General features: G+C 38.2%; 1 protein-coding gene across 1 annotated transcript in view; it reads right to left on the minus strand.

Annotated features, from left to right (window-relative positions):
- Positions 1-658: 658 nt before the first annotated feature.
- KDM6A (lysine (K)-specific demethylase 6A) overlaps positions 659-17,000 on the minus strand; it is a gene marked incomplete at its 3' end in the record, with an annotated part of 104,200 nt that continues 87,858 nt past the window's right edge. Inside the window, exons 17-19 of the mRNA XM_010183698.1 lie at positions 3,234-3,363; positions 1,614-1,719; positions 659-864 (exon numbers count right to left, since the gene is read on the minus strand). Coding sequence (XP_010182000.1) covers positions 659-864; positions 1,614-1,719; positions 3,234-3,363 — 442 coding nt within the window. The remainder of the gene's footprint in view (positions 865-1,613; positions 1,720-3,233; positions 3,364-17,000) is intronic.

Here is a 17,000-nt window from a genome sequence, read left to right on the forward strand (position 1 = left end):
TTGTCTTAGTTTCACCTGACCCTAATCTTTTTGTAACACCAGATAACGTAAGTCTCCAAGGAGTGCTCATAGCTAATTCCAAGGACGTGTTCACTACTTTTTAATAGTTTTGCTGAAGTAATAATAAAATAACATTTCAAACATTTCACTCTGTCACTTATGTCTAACAACTTCTAAACTAAATCGAATCTGTTATGTTTGGAATCCAACAAAAACCAAGAATGATTGTAAACTAATAAGCCACATCCAAATTAACTCAGGGTACTACAAATAACAAAGGAATCTGATTCCAAAGTGTGTGCAAAATTAAAAGCAATACAAGTTAAAAAAAAAAAGCATCTTAAGTTCTAAATATTTTAATATGAATTTTGACATTATTATACAAAAGCTTAAGCTAACAAGCTTTTAATGTATGTAATAGCCAGGAGGTTTACATTAAAGAAAACGAAGTTTCACAGTAAGCATTTGTGAGGAACACCCTATATACTACTTGATCCTCTATTCAAAATAGATTTTGTAAATTTACCTGTGTTCTTCATGCTAATGGAAATGTCTCCTCTTCCTTAACAGCTTCCATTTGTTTTCAATAGCCGTCATTAATTAGTTCCAGAGTTAGTATACAGTTTGTAACTTATAACCAAAATAACAATGGACTTACCCTTAAAGACTCCTGGAATGAGGAGGCCTGGTACTGTGCATATTTAGCAATCGTTGTATGAGATCTACTGCTTTCACAACGCCAGATTTTCTTTGTTCCAGTGGGGTCCCAGTTTTCATCTGCTGGCTGCAGTAGTTGTGTCCTCACTTCTACTATGTGTTCATTATTTGCTTCTACCAATGTCTTAGTAGAGAAGAGTCCTAGATCTAATAAATAGGAATAAAATTCATAGCGGACAGTTAAATACAATTAGTTTCAGGAAAACTAAAAGTTATCTAAAAGGTTTAGACTAAAGCATTTTTCCCCCCTCAGCCTTAATAATACAGCCCACCTGTAGGTTAATAATTAACTCACAATTAACACTAAGAAAGCTTTTCTGCACACAATGGTAGAAGCTTAGAAAAAAGATGGCAGCTACTGTATGGACTATATCCCACAAAACATTTTGTATGCCTGGTATAAACAAATCTGCAAACAAGGTTAAATCTATTACCAATAAAGTATTTTCAGACCAGAGATTTATGAATTCACTTCCATCATACAACACATTTCCTACCAGCAATGATAACTTTTCCTATCTACAGAGTTCAAAACATTGCACACAGTCAGATTACAGATCATTAAATCTAAGCACAAAGATGTGCAGCCATAGTTTTCAAAGCAAAAAAGTCTCTCTGAAAGCTACCATATCCACAGCTCAGCTCCTCTCTGTGCTCAACAAAAGCTGCTAGATTTTTAGTAGTTGGGTTTTTTTTGTTGTTTTCTTTTCCTTGAGACGATCAAGATTAGAAACAGTAGGAAACTGAGAAATGACACATTACCCTAATTACTTGGAATATGCAAGTAATACAGTATTACAGAAATGAAATATCCACTTTCAAGAAGAGAGATTTAAAAAAGAACTCATACATTTTCCAAAGTAAAAAAAACCCAAAACCACATACAATAAACTCACCTAATTTAAGCGCTCCAGCAAGGCCACGTATTACAGTAACAGGGTTGTTTGGATTTGTACAAAACTGATGTAAAGGTGGAAAGAAAGCGTCTCGTTTATTTTCCAACTGTAAAATTACAATGAAGTATTACATGTCAGATGAATTTAGACTCCTTATTTGTAAAATAAGAAAGAATAATAAAAAAGAGGAAACAATAGAAAGAAGACAGGAATGTTCTCTATTTCCCTGCACTGTGGGGAATGAACAGCTATATTACACAACCCTTTCCATGTTAAAAGCTGGGTTTACTCCTGAAATTAATTTGTTACTGCAATTTATTTCTTGGCAAGAGTTATTCCCAGGTTGCTTCAGCTTTTGCAACTCAGGTTTCCTGCAGTTTATTTCTTTATTTGACAGCAGCCTTGTACATTCCCTAAATCTACAGAATTCCCTGAAGAGCAAGATAATACAACTAACTTTCTTTTCAGAAGTCATAAAAGCTAATTCTACAGATAACGCATACAAGAAACAGTGTAATTAAAAAGACTACTCTCACAGTACATCTCATGTTAACCAGAAAGGTTGATTTGATTTTCTTCTGCTTTTGTGCACCTATGACCTCAATTTTATGCTACAGTCACCTCTATCTTTTTTTTTTTAATTGTTCGTTGTAAAACTTTTAAAATGCTGAAGACATCTCTTTCAATAAACAAAACACAGAGTCCCCAAATATTAGGACCTACGCTGGTACATCTACACAGTATGCTGTGGCATGGTGACGTACCAGCTTTATACAGACTCAAAGCTGTGACAGACTTTTAATAAAGCAGATTAATTCAGATGCAACACTTGGAGAACAGTTGGGAGCACCATTGCTTCCAACTTCCCGTAGCTCTCAGGCAGACTGCTCGGTAGGACCAGACCAAACTGCCAACCCCTTCTGGTCCCCAGGCTGAGCTGACCAACGCTAACCTGAGGTTTTCACACTGCCTATAAGGACACACTATCATTTATTCTTCTGTTATCAAAGAAGTGGACATCCTATAATTTATTCTTTGATTACTAAGGCAGTTAGCTCAAACTCTTCATAAAGCTATTATGAAACTTCATTTTCAGCATGGAAGTCTCAATGCTCGCATAATAAAATACTATGCAACTAAAACCTACCTTTTCCTAATGACTTTTTGTTCTTAACATCGCTTCAACTTTCATTAATTTATCTTTACTAGATTGTGTTAGGAGAGTTTAATTACTTGATCACTTATACTGAAACTTCACTTCACTGTCACTTGAAAAACTTGTACACACATATTTTAAATATTATGAATTGTATCTAACGAACCCTTTTGCTTAGTTTGCCAACATTTTGCATATTAAAAAATAAACAACAAAATTTGGAGCTGTTTTTCCTCTTGTTTACTGAAATTCTTAATCTACATGTACTTTAAGAGTCAAACGATGTCACAGAATTTCCTTTAAGGTTCGCATTTTTCCCCTCTTACACACTAGCTGGAAGAGCACCGTAATCAGAATTCAGCTGTGAACAGTGCCTCTTTAAAACAATTCCATTATGTAATTCAGATATCCAAACAATTACAAAAGACAGACAGCAATGTACTTCTACCATCAGATTTACTTACATAAATACTAGGTGTAGGTGGATTCAGCTTGTCCTTTGGCAAGGGAGGGTACGGTGGAGGCGGTGGTCGTGGAGGTGGGCATTTATCCAATAGAATACTACTGTTAGATAAGCCATTTTTACCCAGATTCCTAAAAGGAAAGAAGAGCTGCCTCTGTCAATACTTGACAAATAAAATAAATACATATTGGTGTCATCTCCTCTGCAAAATAATGATGTTTAAGGAGAAACCATAATTCAAGATGCAAATAAAGCTCATGTATTTTAATCAAGACTCCTCAGTGTGTAATTTGATATTATTCAAAATAATTCCCACTTTGCCTGCCAAAGCTGCAACATAACCACTATTAGTTTTAAATATAGCCATTTTCAATAAAAGCAAGTATGACTCATTTGACAAAATTTAACTGAAAAAGCAGGTTTCAACTAGAAATAGTGAGGAACCTTATTAGGTCAGCACTGGCTGGTGGATGATCAGTTCACAGCAGTTGAGGTAACGCAGTCTGGCAACGCTGTGCATAGCGCTGTGGCAGAGCATAAAGGCAGAAAATGACAATGTCTCATCCAAAAAACTGCCAAATCACAAAAAACGACGACACTAACGAAACTAAATTGAAGAACCACCTACCTCTCTCTGATTTACTCATTTTGAGGCCAGAAGGAGCCACTGCTGCATAATCCATTTGTTTGAGCAACAGAGGAGGGGACATACGCTGAGCGAGTGGCTGTGTCAATACTCGTATGTGTACTTGAGTCAGAACCTCGTGTCAATACTCGTATATGTACTTGAGTCAGAACCTCACTGGCTCCAGCCTTTCTCTGGAGATTTCCAAATGTGGATAACCCACCCTATGTGTGCTAGCTTTTCCTATAATGAATGACCTGAAAAATCTGCATGCTGAGCTTCATCTGTATTCAATTTCCAGTCACTCTCACCAGGAAAGTACTTATTAACAAAACCATCCCTTAAATTTTTCTTTGTTAAAAATGACTCAATTACTTCAAAATTCTTCCAACTAAACACAATTGAAATCCTTCTTCCAGCCCCATGCCATTTACTAGCTGTTGTTACCACCTCTCAACACCCCACAAAACGGGATGTTTCTAATGCACAACTCAGTCACGTATCTTCATAAAACTAACCACTTACAAAGAAGCTGTTCTGGTAACAACAGACTTCAGCAGAAAACATAGCTAACGCATTGGATGAAACTCCTAGCAATAGAGCTTGCCTCCAAAACACAGTAACTGTGATACTAGCACTGAGAAATATCGGAGAGCTGGATGGTGGCATGTAAGAGCACCACTGCAAAGCAAGCTACCATAAACCGTAAGTAAGATGGACCTGGGACTTGAGATCAGACTGATTGCTATGACAAACACTTCAAAGAAAACGAGCAAACCGACCCCAGGCTTCAGCAAAGATGAGCATCCTGAAAACCGGTGCTCATCGCGACAAACAAGTCAGTCGTTCAGCTCAGAACTTATGCCAGCTTTCTACCTCAGACACTGCTCTCCTCTGACAGGAGATCAGAGCAATACAGACAGAGACATACTTAACAACTACCTCCAAAGCATTCCTGTCAAAATACCAAACACAGCTTATTCCTTGTGCTAGGTGAGTCTAATGCCAGAACAGCCTGCAACTTCAAAGAAACTGAAAAAGCAAGGGGGAAGCTTTGATTAGGCAACTTTGCAAAAACTCACTGACCAATGTTTAATACCTGATGTACTACTGCAAAGTTCCTATTGCCCCTACACAAAAAAGGCAATATAAAATCACCATCACCCAAAGAAATTTATCGACCACAGTTGCACGAATCTGAGATCCATATCATCTACGCAGAGTGAAACTATAATCCAAACAGCAGGTATTAGGAGTACCTATAATCTCTGCATGACCAAATTGAAAAAATGAAACCAAGAAAAACAAATGCATAGTATTAAGAATCAAAGTGAACTACAGCAAAACTTAGTTGGAATTGATAAACAGTTCTCGGGCAATTTCTGAGGCAAGGAAGATGAGAAAGACTGAACCTGAAGAAAAAGGGACATTGTTCAGAACTAGCATGACTGAAGCTACTGTAGTCACAACAAGATATTCACCATGGTGAAATCTCAGCAAATCTAGGGGTCTTCAGGTAAGGGGGACAATAGAGAAAGGAGAAACTTCTGTACGCTTAGAGAAACTACAGGTCTGAAAAGGCAAAGGAGATACAGAAGAAAGTAGAGAGTACAGAGGAAAAGATCAGATGAAGAGAGACACAAACCCAGCACTTGAAGCTGATACTACCAAATATACACCACATTCTCCTATTAAATTATTGAAATCTTGTGTGGAAATTTCAAGGGAGGAAAGGGGCCAAAGGAAAGCAAAGCTTAGCTTGGAAAACGCTCTTAATTCACATGGTACAGAAACAGATGGGCAGAATATTTAAAGTTGCGGTAACAGACCAGTTTAACTCTTATTTTTTAGTATGTATCAGAATAATTTACTATTAATAACAATGCAAGACAGCTATTAAAGAATAATGCTGTAACTGCTAGTTTGCAAAACAGAGATGCAGAAATTACAAAAAACACCACAGAAGTACTAGAAAGATTTCCTACCAGCACCTGAAACAAAGTGGTGTGAGTATCCACTGCCAGCCTCTCTATCTTGGGAAATACAGAACTATGGCCAGAGCAAGGAAAGTGAAAGACCCTTTTTGACCACAGCAACCATGAGGAAAATCTCACACCTCTGTTTGAAGAGCATGGCTTTTTGTGAGAGGATTTCATAATGGCTGAAAGAGGCAACAGATGCAATGCTCAAGAAAAAACAAGTCTGATTTAGGCCTCAAAAAGAAACTGGATGCCCTACAATGCTGTGACGGAGGAATGAAGAGAAGGACAGGCTTCATTCATTTAAAGTGACTCTCCAGAGGGAGCTGCCTTTGCGCAGCCTGCACAGGCAGCAGAACACCCCTCATTCCTGCAGAGCGGGAAGAGAAGGCGGGAGCAGCTGGCAGCCTCAGAGGGGTAAGGGCAGGGGTGCACACTGATGTGCGCTGCTGCTCTCAGTCCACTGCAAGCTGCTCGATGGGTAAACGCAGCAACTCATACAACTGCATGACCCTGAGGACCAAACTCAAATTGCCATGCTTATGAGAGACACCAACCACTGTGGATGAAATAGGAGCCTCAATTTCATGTAATTATGGGATCTCTTGAATAATCAATTACCAGATTCAATTAACACCCCTTTCCTCCTCATTTTACTGCTTTCTAGGATACATTCCCACACTTTCCAACAAGAATTTGCAGCCTTCAAGTCTTTGAGAAGTGCTTCCCCTCTAGCCACACCAAAGCACTGAGCAACCAGCAGCTGAGGTGTGACCCAGTTTGCTGCGCAACAGTCATCTGCCCTCTTCATTGCACAGCACTCGCTCCCCAGCCTGTGCTTTTAGCAAATATTAACACAAGTAATTTCATATTATCTAGGGATTTCCTGACAAATGGAGACGGATGGCTTAGCCCAAGATGATGCCTTCATCTATCTACCACACTTCTTCCCTCAAGTGCGTGATTTTCACTGCATGGACAGCCCCATAGCTTGTTGAGCTGCTGGGACATCCCTGCCCTATGGGAAGATGGCTTAGAGAGTCCCTAGTTGAGCCCTACATCTATAGCAACAACTAAATAAAAAGGGACCAAAATCTGATTCCAAGGCAACATCTGAACATTTACATAACTGAAACATTTACAGTTACATGAAACTTATCAGGTATTTGCTATACACTTCATAGATATTGTGTTGACTTTGTGTCATCCTAGTTGACTTTTAGTCAAAGATACCATGCAAGTTTAAAGCCCACTGTATTACGCAGCTGTATTAATTTTAATTCTATTTTATTATGCAAGCTCTCAACTACATCAAGAATATTAGTTAATGTGCTAAAACTTTTTTCCCCAAGAACCAGTACTCATCAGCACTAATTACTATCCTTTACATTTATTAAATTAATTACCTCAATAATTTTATAATTTTGCTCAAGCCTAATGTCAGACTGAGGGGATTACATTTATTTCTCAGCAAGTAGTTCCACAGACAGTGCTTTTCTAGTCCTCTGGAAATCCTTCCATTTTCTAAGAACTATACAAAAAAATCTGTATGAACTATAAACAACAGTTCTCTGGCCTGCTTTTCCAGAGCTCATGGATGTATGTCATCCAGGCTTCTGACTTTAAAATGCCCAATTTAAGTGTGACTACTGTTTAACCTTCTTGATTCTTGTGAAAACAGGGAGTGTGTTATGGTGTATTATGCCTTTTTCCCAAGCACAGAACAAAAATATTACTGAACACTCTTGTTTCTATTGACTATTCTGATAGCTCTGTGCAGTCATTACACATTAGTGGTTTCTGTGTTTCTTCTTTGGCTACATTTTCTCTTCCAAACTTCATTTCTCAGTTTTCAAGAACTCGTACCTTCAGTCCTTTTCAAAATATTTACCCTTTCTGTTTTTGATTAGGAAACTGTGATTTTGAGGATAATGAAGAGTTCCCAAACATTTCCAGTTATCTACACATTTGGATTTTAGGTACACTTTATAGGCCAAAACAGAGTAAGTTACAATTATTTGCATCTAAGCAGTTATTTCTGTTGTGAAATCATTTGGTTTAAGTGAATTAGTATTTGAGAATTAGCTACATGAGAATTAACAAGGTTTTAACGCTCAGGAGATTATAGTTATTCTGAAGAACAAAATTAATACTCTCTCTTCCCCAAATAAAAATCACATTTAACGTGAACATAAGGAACTGTGGATTTATGTGATAATCTATCTCAAATCTATCTGAATTAATTAATGTCCAAAGACAAATGAAAAAAACATTTTAAGTGTGCCAGCAGAAGGAATCAGCTGAAGCACTGGGATAAGACAGTATAGATACTTACTTGACCCAGTCCTGATTCAAACCAGAAATACTCAGCCTCTCTTAACAAGTTGTGGCTACAATTAATTGCTTTCATACTGCAAGTTATTACAAAAACACAGAAAAAAGTCTGTCAACACCCATCACCCTGGGAAGGAGGTGGTAACTCACAATGCCTAACTCGATTTCTCTGAGGCTCACCTCCCCAAGCTCCTGGTACAGCGAGTAGAGAGAGATGAGCTCTCCAAGGGGAATATAAAGAAGTTAAGTCAAGTTTACATTATTCTTAAATGCAAATAGTGCCAGATAATTATACAACTTGTTTCTCATGCAATTCTCTATCTCAGCCTTTCACAACCAGGTACGAGCTGGCAATACTCCCAGAGATCTCTCTTTTTAAACCTACAGAAAATCCTACAATAGAATTGTGGATTTTCTCATTATGCAAATATATTTCTAATAATTTTTGAATTCTGTTCTGGTTTTGACCTCAATAGTATAAGTTGGCAGTGAATTTTATAGGTTAATTATGTTATGTAAGAAGTAATGGTCCCTTTTTTCTTTTCTTAATGACTTTTACATCTTTCCTTTCTATTGTATTTGCTAATCTCTTTGTTCTTAGGCTATAAGACAAATAGAATCACATTAATGACATGTAAGAAAAGCATTTTAACAAGTTATAGCAAACTTTCTTATACACTTGCCTTCCCTCCTAAACTATAAATCTTTCCTATGGTTTTTTACTCCCAGATTACCCTGCTTCCCATCTGCAGATTTCCGTATTTGCCTTCTGAAACAAAATGCAACCCTGCACTGAAAGCAACCCTGCTTAAAAAAATGCTTAAAACTCTTGCTATGGTGAAGCTGACTTGGCAGAAGTAATGTGCCTTTAGAGCAACTGAACAATTTTGCTTCTAAAGTCCTTTGCTTACAGACAAAGAAACCTCCCAGTAAAACAAGAATTGCTTTTGTTGTTTTTAAGAACAAAACACGAACTTAATCCAGCTCCTTACTCCACAAAGTACCTCCTCTCAAATAGGTTTAGGCTCTTTGCCTCTCAGCTGCAGAGTTCCCAAGCCAGTGAGTCACCAGGTGACTTGGCAAAGCAGGCTTCATTGCCAGTAAGCAGCACCTTCAGAAAGACCGGCCCAAGCCTGCTTCTGCTTATGGAGCAAGGAGATGAACGCCCACCTTAGCCTCTGCATTGCTCTTCCCACTCCTCCTCATGAAGCTATTTCCTATGCTTGTGTACCTGCTGGCCATTAACCAGACCCTTTTCCACACTGCTAAGCCCAGACCACCTTCTGTTTGCCATCCTATACTTTTATCATTTGACAAGGTCCCTTCAGAGAGGCAGCTCATCTCTCCTGGTCTCCTGTCACTCTCTTTTCTCAATGGATGGCTCTCTCCTCTTCCTCTTTGCATACTGAGCAAGAACTACAGAAAGGCATGTTAGCACCTTTTAATACACATTACCATCAAGCCTACACCTCTTATTTGCCTTCCCCAATTAAGCCAACTTGGTAAAGCTTTCAAGTTCAGAAATGCTTTCGAATTTTCAAAGTAGTCTTCCCACGTATCATCATAGAAAAGACAACAGCAACTTTCAGCTGACATGAAGTTGCCCAGTTATCCAGTTGGACCCTTCAAAATTGTTCAAGGACCTCTCTAAGTCGTTATCAAACAAAAGTTTTGTTTGGAGCCTCCCCTGTTCTTTCAAGGCTGTGAACAAGCTTTAATAAATAACAATTTAAAAAAAATAATAAATAACCTATTTCTTATCTCTTTTATGAGAAACAAAACAAGGCAACCCGGGAACTCTGCTACACTGCTTAAAAGAAGGACCTGACCTCACGTCAGTTTTACAAAGGGCAAGTGTTGGACCCTCTAACAGATACTGAATATTTAACATCCCGCCTCCAGGATGTTAATTAGATGCACCAGTTGAAACACAGAGCCAGATATCAGCTGGTCTCACTTCAGTAGAAATAAACAGCTCAAGTGTTAAATCTCAAGTCTTGTGATAATGTTTCACTAATTCTCCTTTCAGAAGGATTGCTCACAGGGAAAAGATACCTACATTTCTAAGAGTACAGAAAAGAGCTTTTGATTAGAGTCTTTTTAAGGAGACTTGATACACAACTAGACAAAACAGCACAGACTTTTTTTTTCCCCACGTACTAACAATTGGCTTTTCTATTAAGAAACTCGGAGCACTTATTCCTAGTGTATTTTCTTCTTTTAATCACATGGTTTTTACTAATGATCAAAATTACTCTTTTTTTTTTTTTTTTAAATGACCTCTTCTCAACAAGGGATTTTCTCTAGGAATCTAAGAAAGGATAATTAATGTAATAGTACCCTCTTTTATATCTTATTTTGCTCAGAGGCTTAAAGGTATTTTTACTATGTAGACAGTTTACCAAACATAATAATTTAGTTGTCTTACAAGCACCTTAAGGTTTACTGTTGCACCCAGTTTTATTGGTAGGGTAGACAAACCAAATCACACTTACGCTTCCCAGAATCACCTCCTCAATTCTCTTTCATCCCTACAGGCCAGCAGCAGTTTAACAAGAGGAGCACATTTGTTGCCCCATCGTATTCCAGAACAGCATCTTAATGAGATTTGCACATTTTAGTCAATAGCTCCACTACTGCATTTCTGAATTCCTTGTAGCTTTCCAATGAACACTGCTTAGCTCTCCAAGTGAATCTCCTTGTAGAAGTATCAATTGATATGCCAGTATCTTCTGTTTGACCCCTTCTCAGCCTCCTAAACAACCTCATTTCACCACGTGAATAGAATAGGTCTCTGTTAATATTTCCTCAACACCCTCACCGAGGAAGATGGATATAAAGAAACTTTTCAGCCTCTGCAATGATCCTGCCCTACTTAAACGGTTTCACTTCAGTCTCTGGCAAAACAAAACATTTACCAAGTCTGTTCCTACAGACTGGGCAACCTATTCACATGCAATTAAAACAACCAACCAACCAACCATTAAATGAAGTCTTCCATTTGGCCAGTGTTTTGCATTTTATGATACAAAGCATCTCTTTTCACCTAATGGCTTCACTTGAGCAGCTTTTATAAAGGCAACACTTGCTTACATAAAGCAAAATTAAAACCTCCCAGCAGTTGTTTTGGCCTATTTCCGTTTCTATTTTACTGTAATGCCTGATTTCTAAACCTCTTTTCTAATAATTGCTTTTACCTTAAAAACACCAAACGTCCATATCTCTGATGCTCCTTTGTTCTTAAGCAACAAGCAAAATCCTAGCAACACTAACAAACAAGTCAGTCTTTGGTGGTTAGTATTACCACGTTGCTTGCTGACAAAATCCCTCCTGTCATTATACTGCAGTTCACCATCCTGTGGTAGGTCAATGATAGTTACATTGTGAATCAACTCTTGTGCATTATTTATCCTAAACTGCTAGTGATTTCAGATCCTTTGTGCTCTAAGCACAAGTAAACCTGTAGGGTTTAAAAGATGTAAGAAATGACTTCTCTTAGGCAAGAGTTTTTTTAAATCTGTATGCATTTGAAAAAAAGACTATTTAACAAATAAAATAGACTTCTAAGTAATTTCAGTGTTACTCACCAGCAACATAAACACTCTGGTTTTGAAGTAAGCATATAGTAAAATTAGAGTCAAATGCAGAATAAAGAGGAGGAAAATAAAAAAGATTAATCTAGACCTCCAGCTATGAAAAAGCAAGTTACATTCACCTGTTCCTACCTGCCAAAATGTCTTTTTTTTCCCCTAGATAATACCATCAGTACAATATGGCAACAGACTGTATCAAGTAAGTACTGTCAGAGAGCAAAATGAATATGCCAGAAGATAGCAGGATATAATTATCCCTATTAGAGGTGATGCCCGAATGTCTTTCTGAACATATGAAATGAAATAAGGGTATGTATGTAACAAGTGGCAAATATTAATATAATAAAGGGCCAATCCAGTGTTGCTCCAATACATTAAAAAACTAGTATAACAGGACAAATCCACTCCCCTTGTGCATGAAGTTTATTCTTGCATAGGTGTTTGTGGGTTTGGGTTTTTTTAAGGAAAAAAATTAAAAAGAATTCTTTTCAAGTTTTCTACTGGGGATAGCTTTTCTGCATTTTTTTACAGTCATTCTAAAAATCGGTATTTTTGGTCACAAGTTCACTTTTGTGCCTCAAGATACTGCTTACAGAGATAGTACCCAAAGGTAATCAGTACTATGGGAGGTATTTTAAATTCTTTGGTTTTGCAATACTTCACACTGCATTAAAATAAAGGCTAACATGCGGTTCATAGTATCTGATATATTAGTATATAAACAACTTCTATTCCACCACGTATAAGGGTTGACTTATTTTGCAAAAAAGCAGGGCTTTCAGCAGAGTTTCTTCCAGTATCCCCCCGTGTCAGTCATGGACACAGCATCTATGACAAGGATGCTCTCCCCTGAGCTCCACTCCTGAGCCGTCACATCTTCCAAGTCCACACATTTGAAAACAAAGCAAGGGCTAATGAACTCGTTATATTTAGTACATGGCTGGGACAGCCTTGTCCTCTAATTTATGAATGTAAACTGTAAGACATATAAAGATGGCAGGAAAAAAACCCAGCCTATTAAAATATTATGTAGTGGTTATATTACATAGAGTTATTATATCTATTAGTATGAAAAAAACATGCAGGGAGGACCTTTTCCCTGTCAAGTAAGCAGCCCCAGCACAGGTCAGGAAGAGTAGTAACAGAACAACAGCACAACAGAATTTTCACACATGAGGAACTGTCTGCCTTTACACTTTAAGCTTACCCTAAAAATGCTGCAATTGTTACCTTCTTGCCAGTCCCACGAAATTTCTCAGAAAATATTATTATTATTAGAAGACGTATGTAGATACTTTCCAGCAAGCAAAGTTTTGACTAGGAGAGATCCCATCTCTAAACTTTGCAGAAGTAGTCCCAGTCTAGGCAGAAGCATCTCTTGACCTTCAAGTTGCTAACAAAAAAGTCTCTCCTCCACTTTTCCCATGGCGTATCTGTCTTTATTATCCAGCTTCTAGGTACTCTGCCTTGCCGAATTAAGGTGCAGGCAGGCTGAAGAGGGAGCTCTCAATCCCTGCTCAATTAGAAAGAAAGTAAAAGGTACATCTACGACTTTCTGAACTGTCTGCAAACTGCATGGGGCAAAGTATTAGCTTATCTCACTTGAAAAATGATGATTACATGAGCCTGGCAAAAAATAAGGACTATGCGAACCCAAGTGAAACACTGCAGAAAAAGACAAGAGACCTGATCACCACATTTGGAGGGACTTTTTTAAGGGTTAGTATTTCATAATTAGGGCCTCTGGATACTGTTAGAAACTTCTATGAACAATTTGAAGCAGAACTCGGTATCACCTCAGTGAGTCAGCTAAAGAATGCACTATGGCAGCATCTGACCATTAACTTGAAAATTAAACTTGACGTTCAGGTTACGGTAAAGATCTACAGATTTTGGCCATGCTTGAAACTCAGTCCTTCTGCACTAAATTCACAAGTTCGTTGCTATAAAGAAGCCACAGTGTTTCAAGTAGAAGAACAGACAGAAAATTACCTTTATTTATCCTCCCTTTACTTTAGAAAGTATCACTGGGAATACTACTTCTATCAGTGAGCAAAAAAGCAGAGACTTGTATTAAAAGCTGGTTTACAATTTTTGTAGCAGAAACATTCAATGTTTTGCTACTGAACACAAACTGCAGATCTCACCTATAAAGAGCTTGATGAACTGTGTATTAAAACAATCAAAATGTAACATTTGACGAGAGGAATACACTTCCCAATACACTCTCCCAAAAAAGCTGCATGCAAATTTCTGCTAAGGGAATTGCGAAGAATTTTAAGTCTGTAACAATCTGTTTAATGTGTATTTGCAATGCACTCATCCTAACACCACGCATCAAAGTTATTTTTATACTTCTACCAACAAGAGCACATACGTGGTCCCAATTAAAAAAAGCTGTTAAAACTCTTCATTTTTTATGAATGCAATAGGTGTAGAAACTGCACTTGAAACTAAACATTACAAGACTTAATACTTGAAAGATGACAAAACAAGCTCCCTGTATGTTCTCTTTCTCTCTTGCAGGAAATTTACCTTTGTAACAAATGCCTACAGACCACTGTACCATTATCAGTATTAGTTATCAAATCCCAGTACATTAGAAACTAGTGACTCTCAATCACAGTAACAGACGCAGCTCCTTTGCATTTAACTGATTTATGTGGGTGCAGCGAAAGAAGGACATAAACACGCTTTTATCGCTTTTTTAACATCAAAAAAGGTCATGTGCAAAAGCAGCACATTTGCTGTAAAATCTCAAATAAAGTATCTTGGCGTAAAATATATTGAGATGGTAAAAATTCCAACAAGAATTCTGACACCAGGAAAATACAGATAACATTTCAACTAAAAGAACTGGAAACACAGTTAAGCGTGGAAAACAGCAGTTAGCATACAAACCGAAACATTCAGTAACCACATGCTCATGATTAAAGGGACCTCTGTGAACTTTAAAGGCATCTAATATAACTTTTTCATAAAAGGCAAGACACCGATACAGAAATTATAGTGCTCTGGATTGTCATTGCAGTTTCGCAGCATGTTTGGATTTCAAATAACATTCTCCTGAGAATGAAGGCAAATCTCGCCAAAGACTACCTTGAAAAAAATCTAAGGACTTTGAGATAATTTACACAGGGAAGGCTGTGAGCAGTAAGCACACAGTGCTGATCTGAAAAGCTCACTACTATCTGACAGGCTTCCTGGTAGCACACGTGAGCATGAGCTCACCTTACCTTTGAAGGAGAATTAATTACTTCTGAAAGCTTTGTCTAAACTGTGTCTAGAGAAGTTTGCTCCACTTTCAATGGAATAAGCTATCTTATGTTTGATGAATATTAAGACTGATAACATGGTGCATTAATACCAGACAGTTACCTGCAGTAAACATGGAGTGTACAGTTAACTAGCTTCCCTGTGTAGTTTCAGCATATGACATGAAGTTGTCTGTTTCTTAGGAGAAGTAACTGAATGTCTCGAACTTGTCTATGTGACTAACACATCACACTTCTGCCTGCCAGGACATTCGTACTCCACAGGCACTCCAAAGTACCTATGTACTCCAAAGCTTGATAAATGAACCATTACTCTTCTAAGTAAAGATAAAATTGGAAGGATTGCTGCTAGCTTTAATGGAAAATTAGGCCAGCCACTGAAATACTTTTCCATTTTCACCACATATATTTTAAGTGTTGGCACTTGTAACATTGCCCACGAAAAACTCCTACAATACTTTAAGGTGCCTAAGGATCTCACTGATGATAAAATTTGGTCAGTGATGACACAGCACAGTGCAACCATAAGTGCAACACTAAATGCAGAGCTCTACTACTGTGCAGGATGTCTACACATAGGGCTTGTAAGTGGTGTGGGGGGAGGAACATCTCAGAAGGTTACAGAATAATCACAGCCTTAGAAAAAAATTTTTTACTGCTATAGCAAAATACACTTTTCCTTGATGCAGGAGAGTCTATGAAATTATCCTACTTATTGTTAGAGCCTGTATCTAATGAAAGACTTTGAAAATGTCCTGGATATAACCACCAATTCCCAGTACTCTCACTTCTGCCGGAGGTTTCTACACTGACAACTATACCAGTGTTACACCAGTAACCCAAACCATGCAACCCTCTAAGACACATTTCCATTTCTTTTTCTTTGGAAAGAGGAGGGAATTTATCTGCCGTTTTTTTCTTCTACACTGCTTTTTAGTGAGACAGACCTAGGAACCACCAGAAACGTTAAGGGAATGCATTTAGGCTGACTACGTAGATATAAAATGAGCCTAATAATCCTAGTGCCAACATGCCTGTCAAGAAGATGGAACTTGGGCATCATAGATAAACGTTGGCAGATTTAGCTGCAGCAGTTTAAGATATTATGGCCCTCAGTCCACTGTTCAACCTCTGCCAGTGGCCACTGGCTGTTGCACAGGTGGCTAAATTTGCTGTATTTCTATAGCACTGTAGCTTACAGTACACCACCTTTGCCAGAAGTCACTGCTGAGACGCATCATCTGAAACTTCTATAACCAAGTCTTCCACACTCCAAGCAATCCTGTATTACCAGCAATGACGACACTAGAGAAAATGCTGTGCAATTTGCACAACTACACTGCAAGCATTGCCTGGTGGCTGGCCTTGCTTTTTGCCTTAATCTATTATGCATCTGATCTAAAATGATACAAGCTTACTGACTAAAGCCAAAAAACATCAGAAACATACCTGCTAATCAACCACAATATGAGATGGACCAAGACTTACACCTCTGTAGAGTCAAAAGTAGCTACACTGTAGCAACAGACTCACAATGAGCTGAAAGACTGGATTTTCAAAGCACCACATGGAACAGCTCCTATACTTGAGCTAAAGGTACTGAAATCACCACTATCAAAAGAGCCATCTCTGGTACAGAACTGGAAGAACAAGCTGTTACACCAGATGGCTGTGTGACCACTCAGAGGAACACCAACAGGCAGGAGAAATGGGCCAACAGGAATTTCATGAATTTCAAAGGGAAATGCCAAGTCCTGCACCAGAGGAAGAATAGCCCCATACATTCGTACACAAGAAAACAAACATTTTTACTTTAGGGGTGACCAAACACTAGAAGAGCTTGTCCAAGAAGGCTGTGGAGTCTCCATCCCTGGAAGTATTCAAAACCTGGTCCTGCTGTGAGCTGGGATTAGAGGATCTCCAGAGGTCCCTTCCTGGACCTCCCATCTCAACCATTCTGTG

Source organism: Mesitornis unicolor, unplaced genomic scaffold (genome assembly GCF_000695765.1).
Source record: "Mesitornis unicolor isolate BGI_N332 unplaced genomic scaffold, ASM69576v1 scaffold14854, whole genome shotgun sequence".
Classification (NCBI taxonomy): domain Eukaryota; kingdom Metazoa; phylum Chordata; class Aves; order Mesitornithiformes; family Mesitornithidae; genus Mesitornis; species Mesitornis unicolor.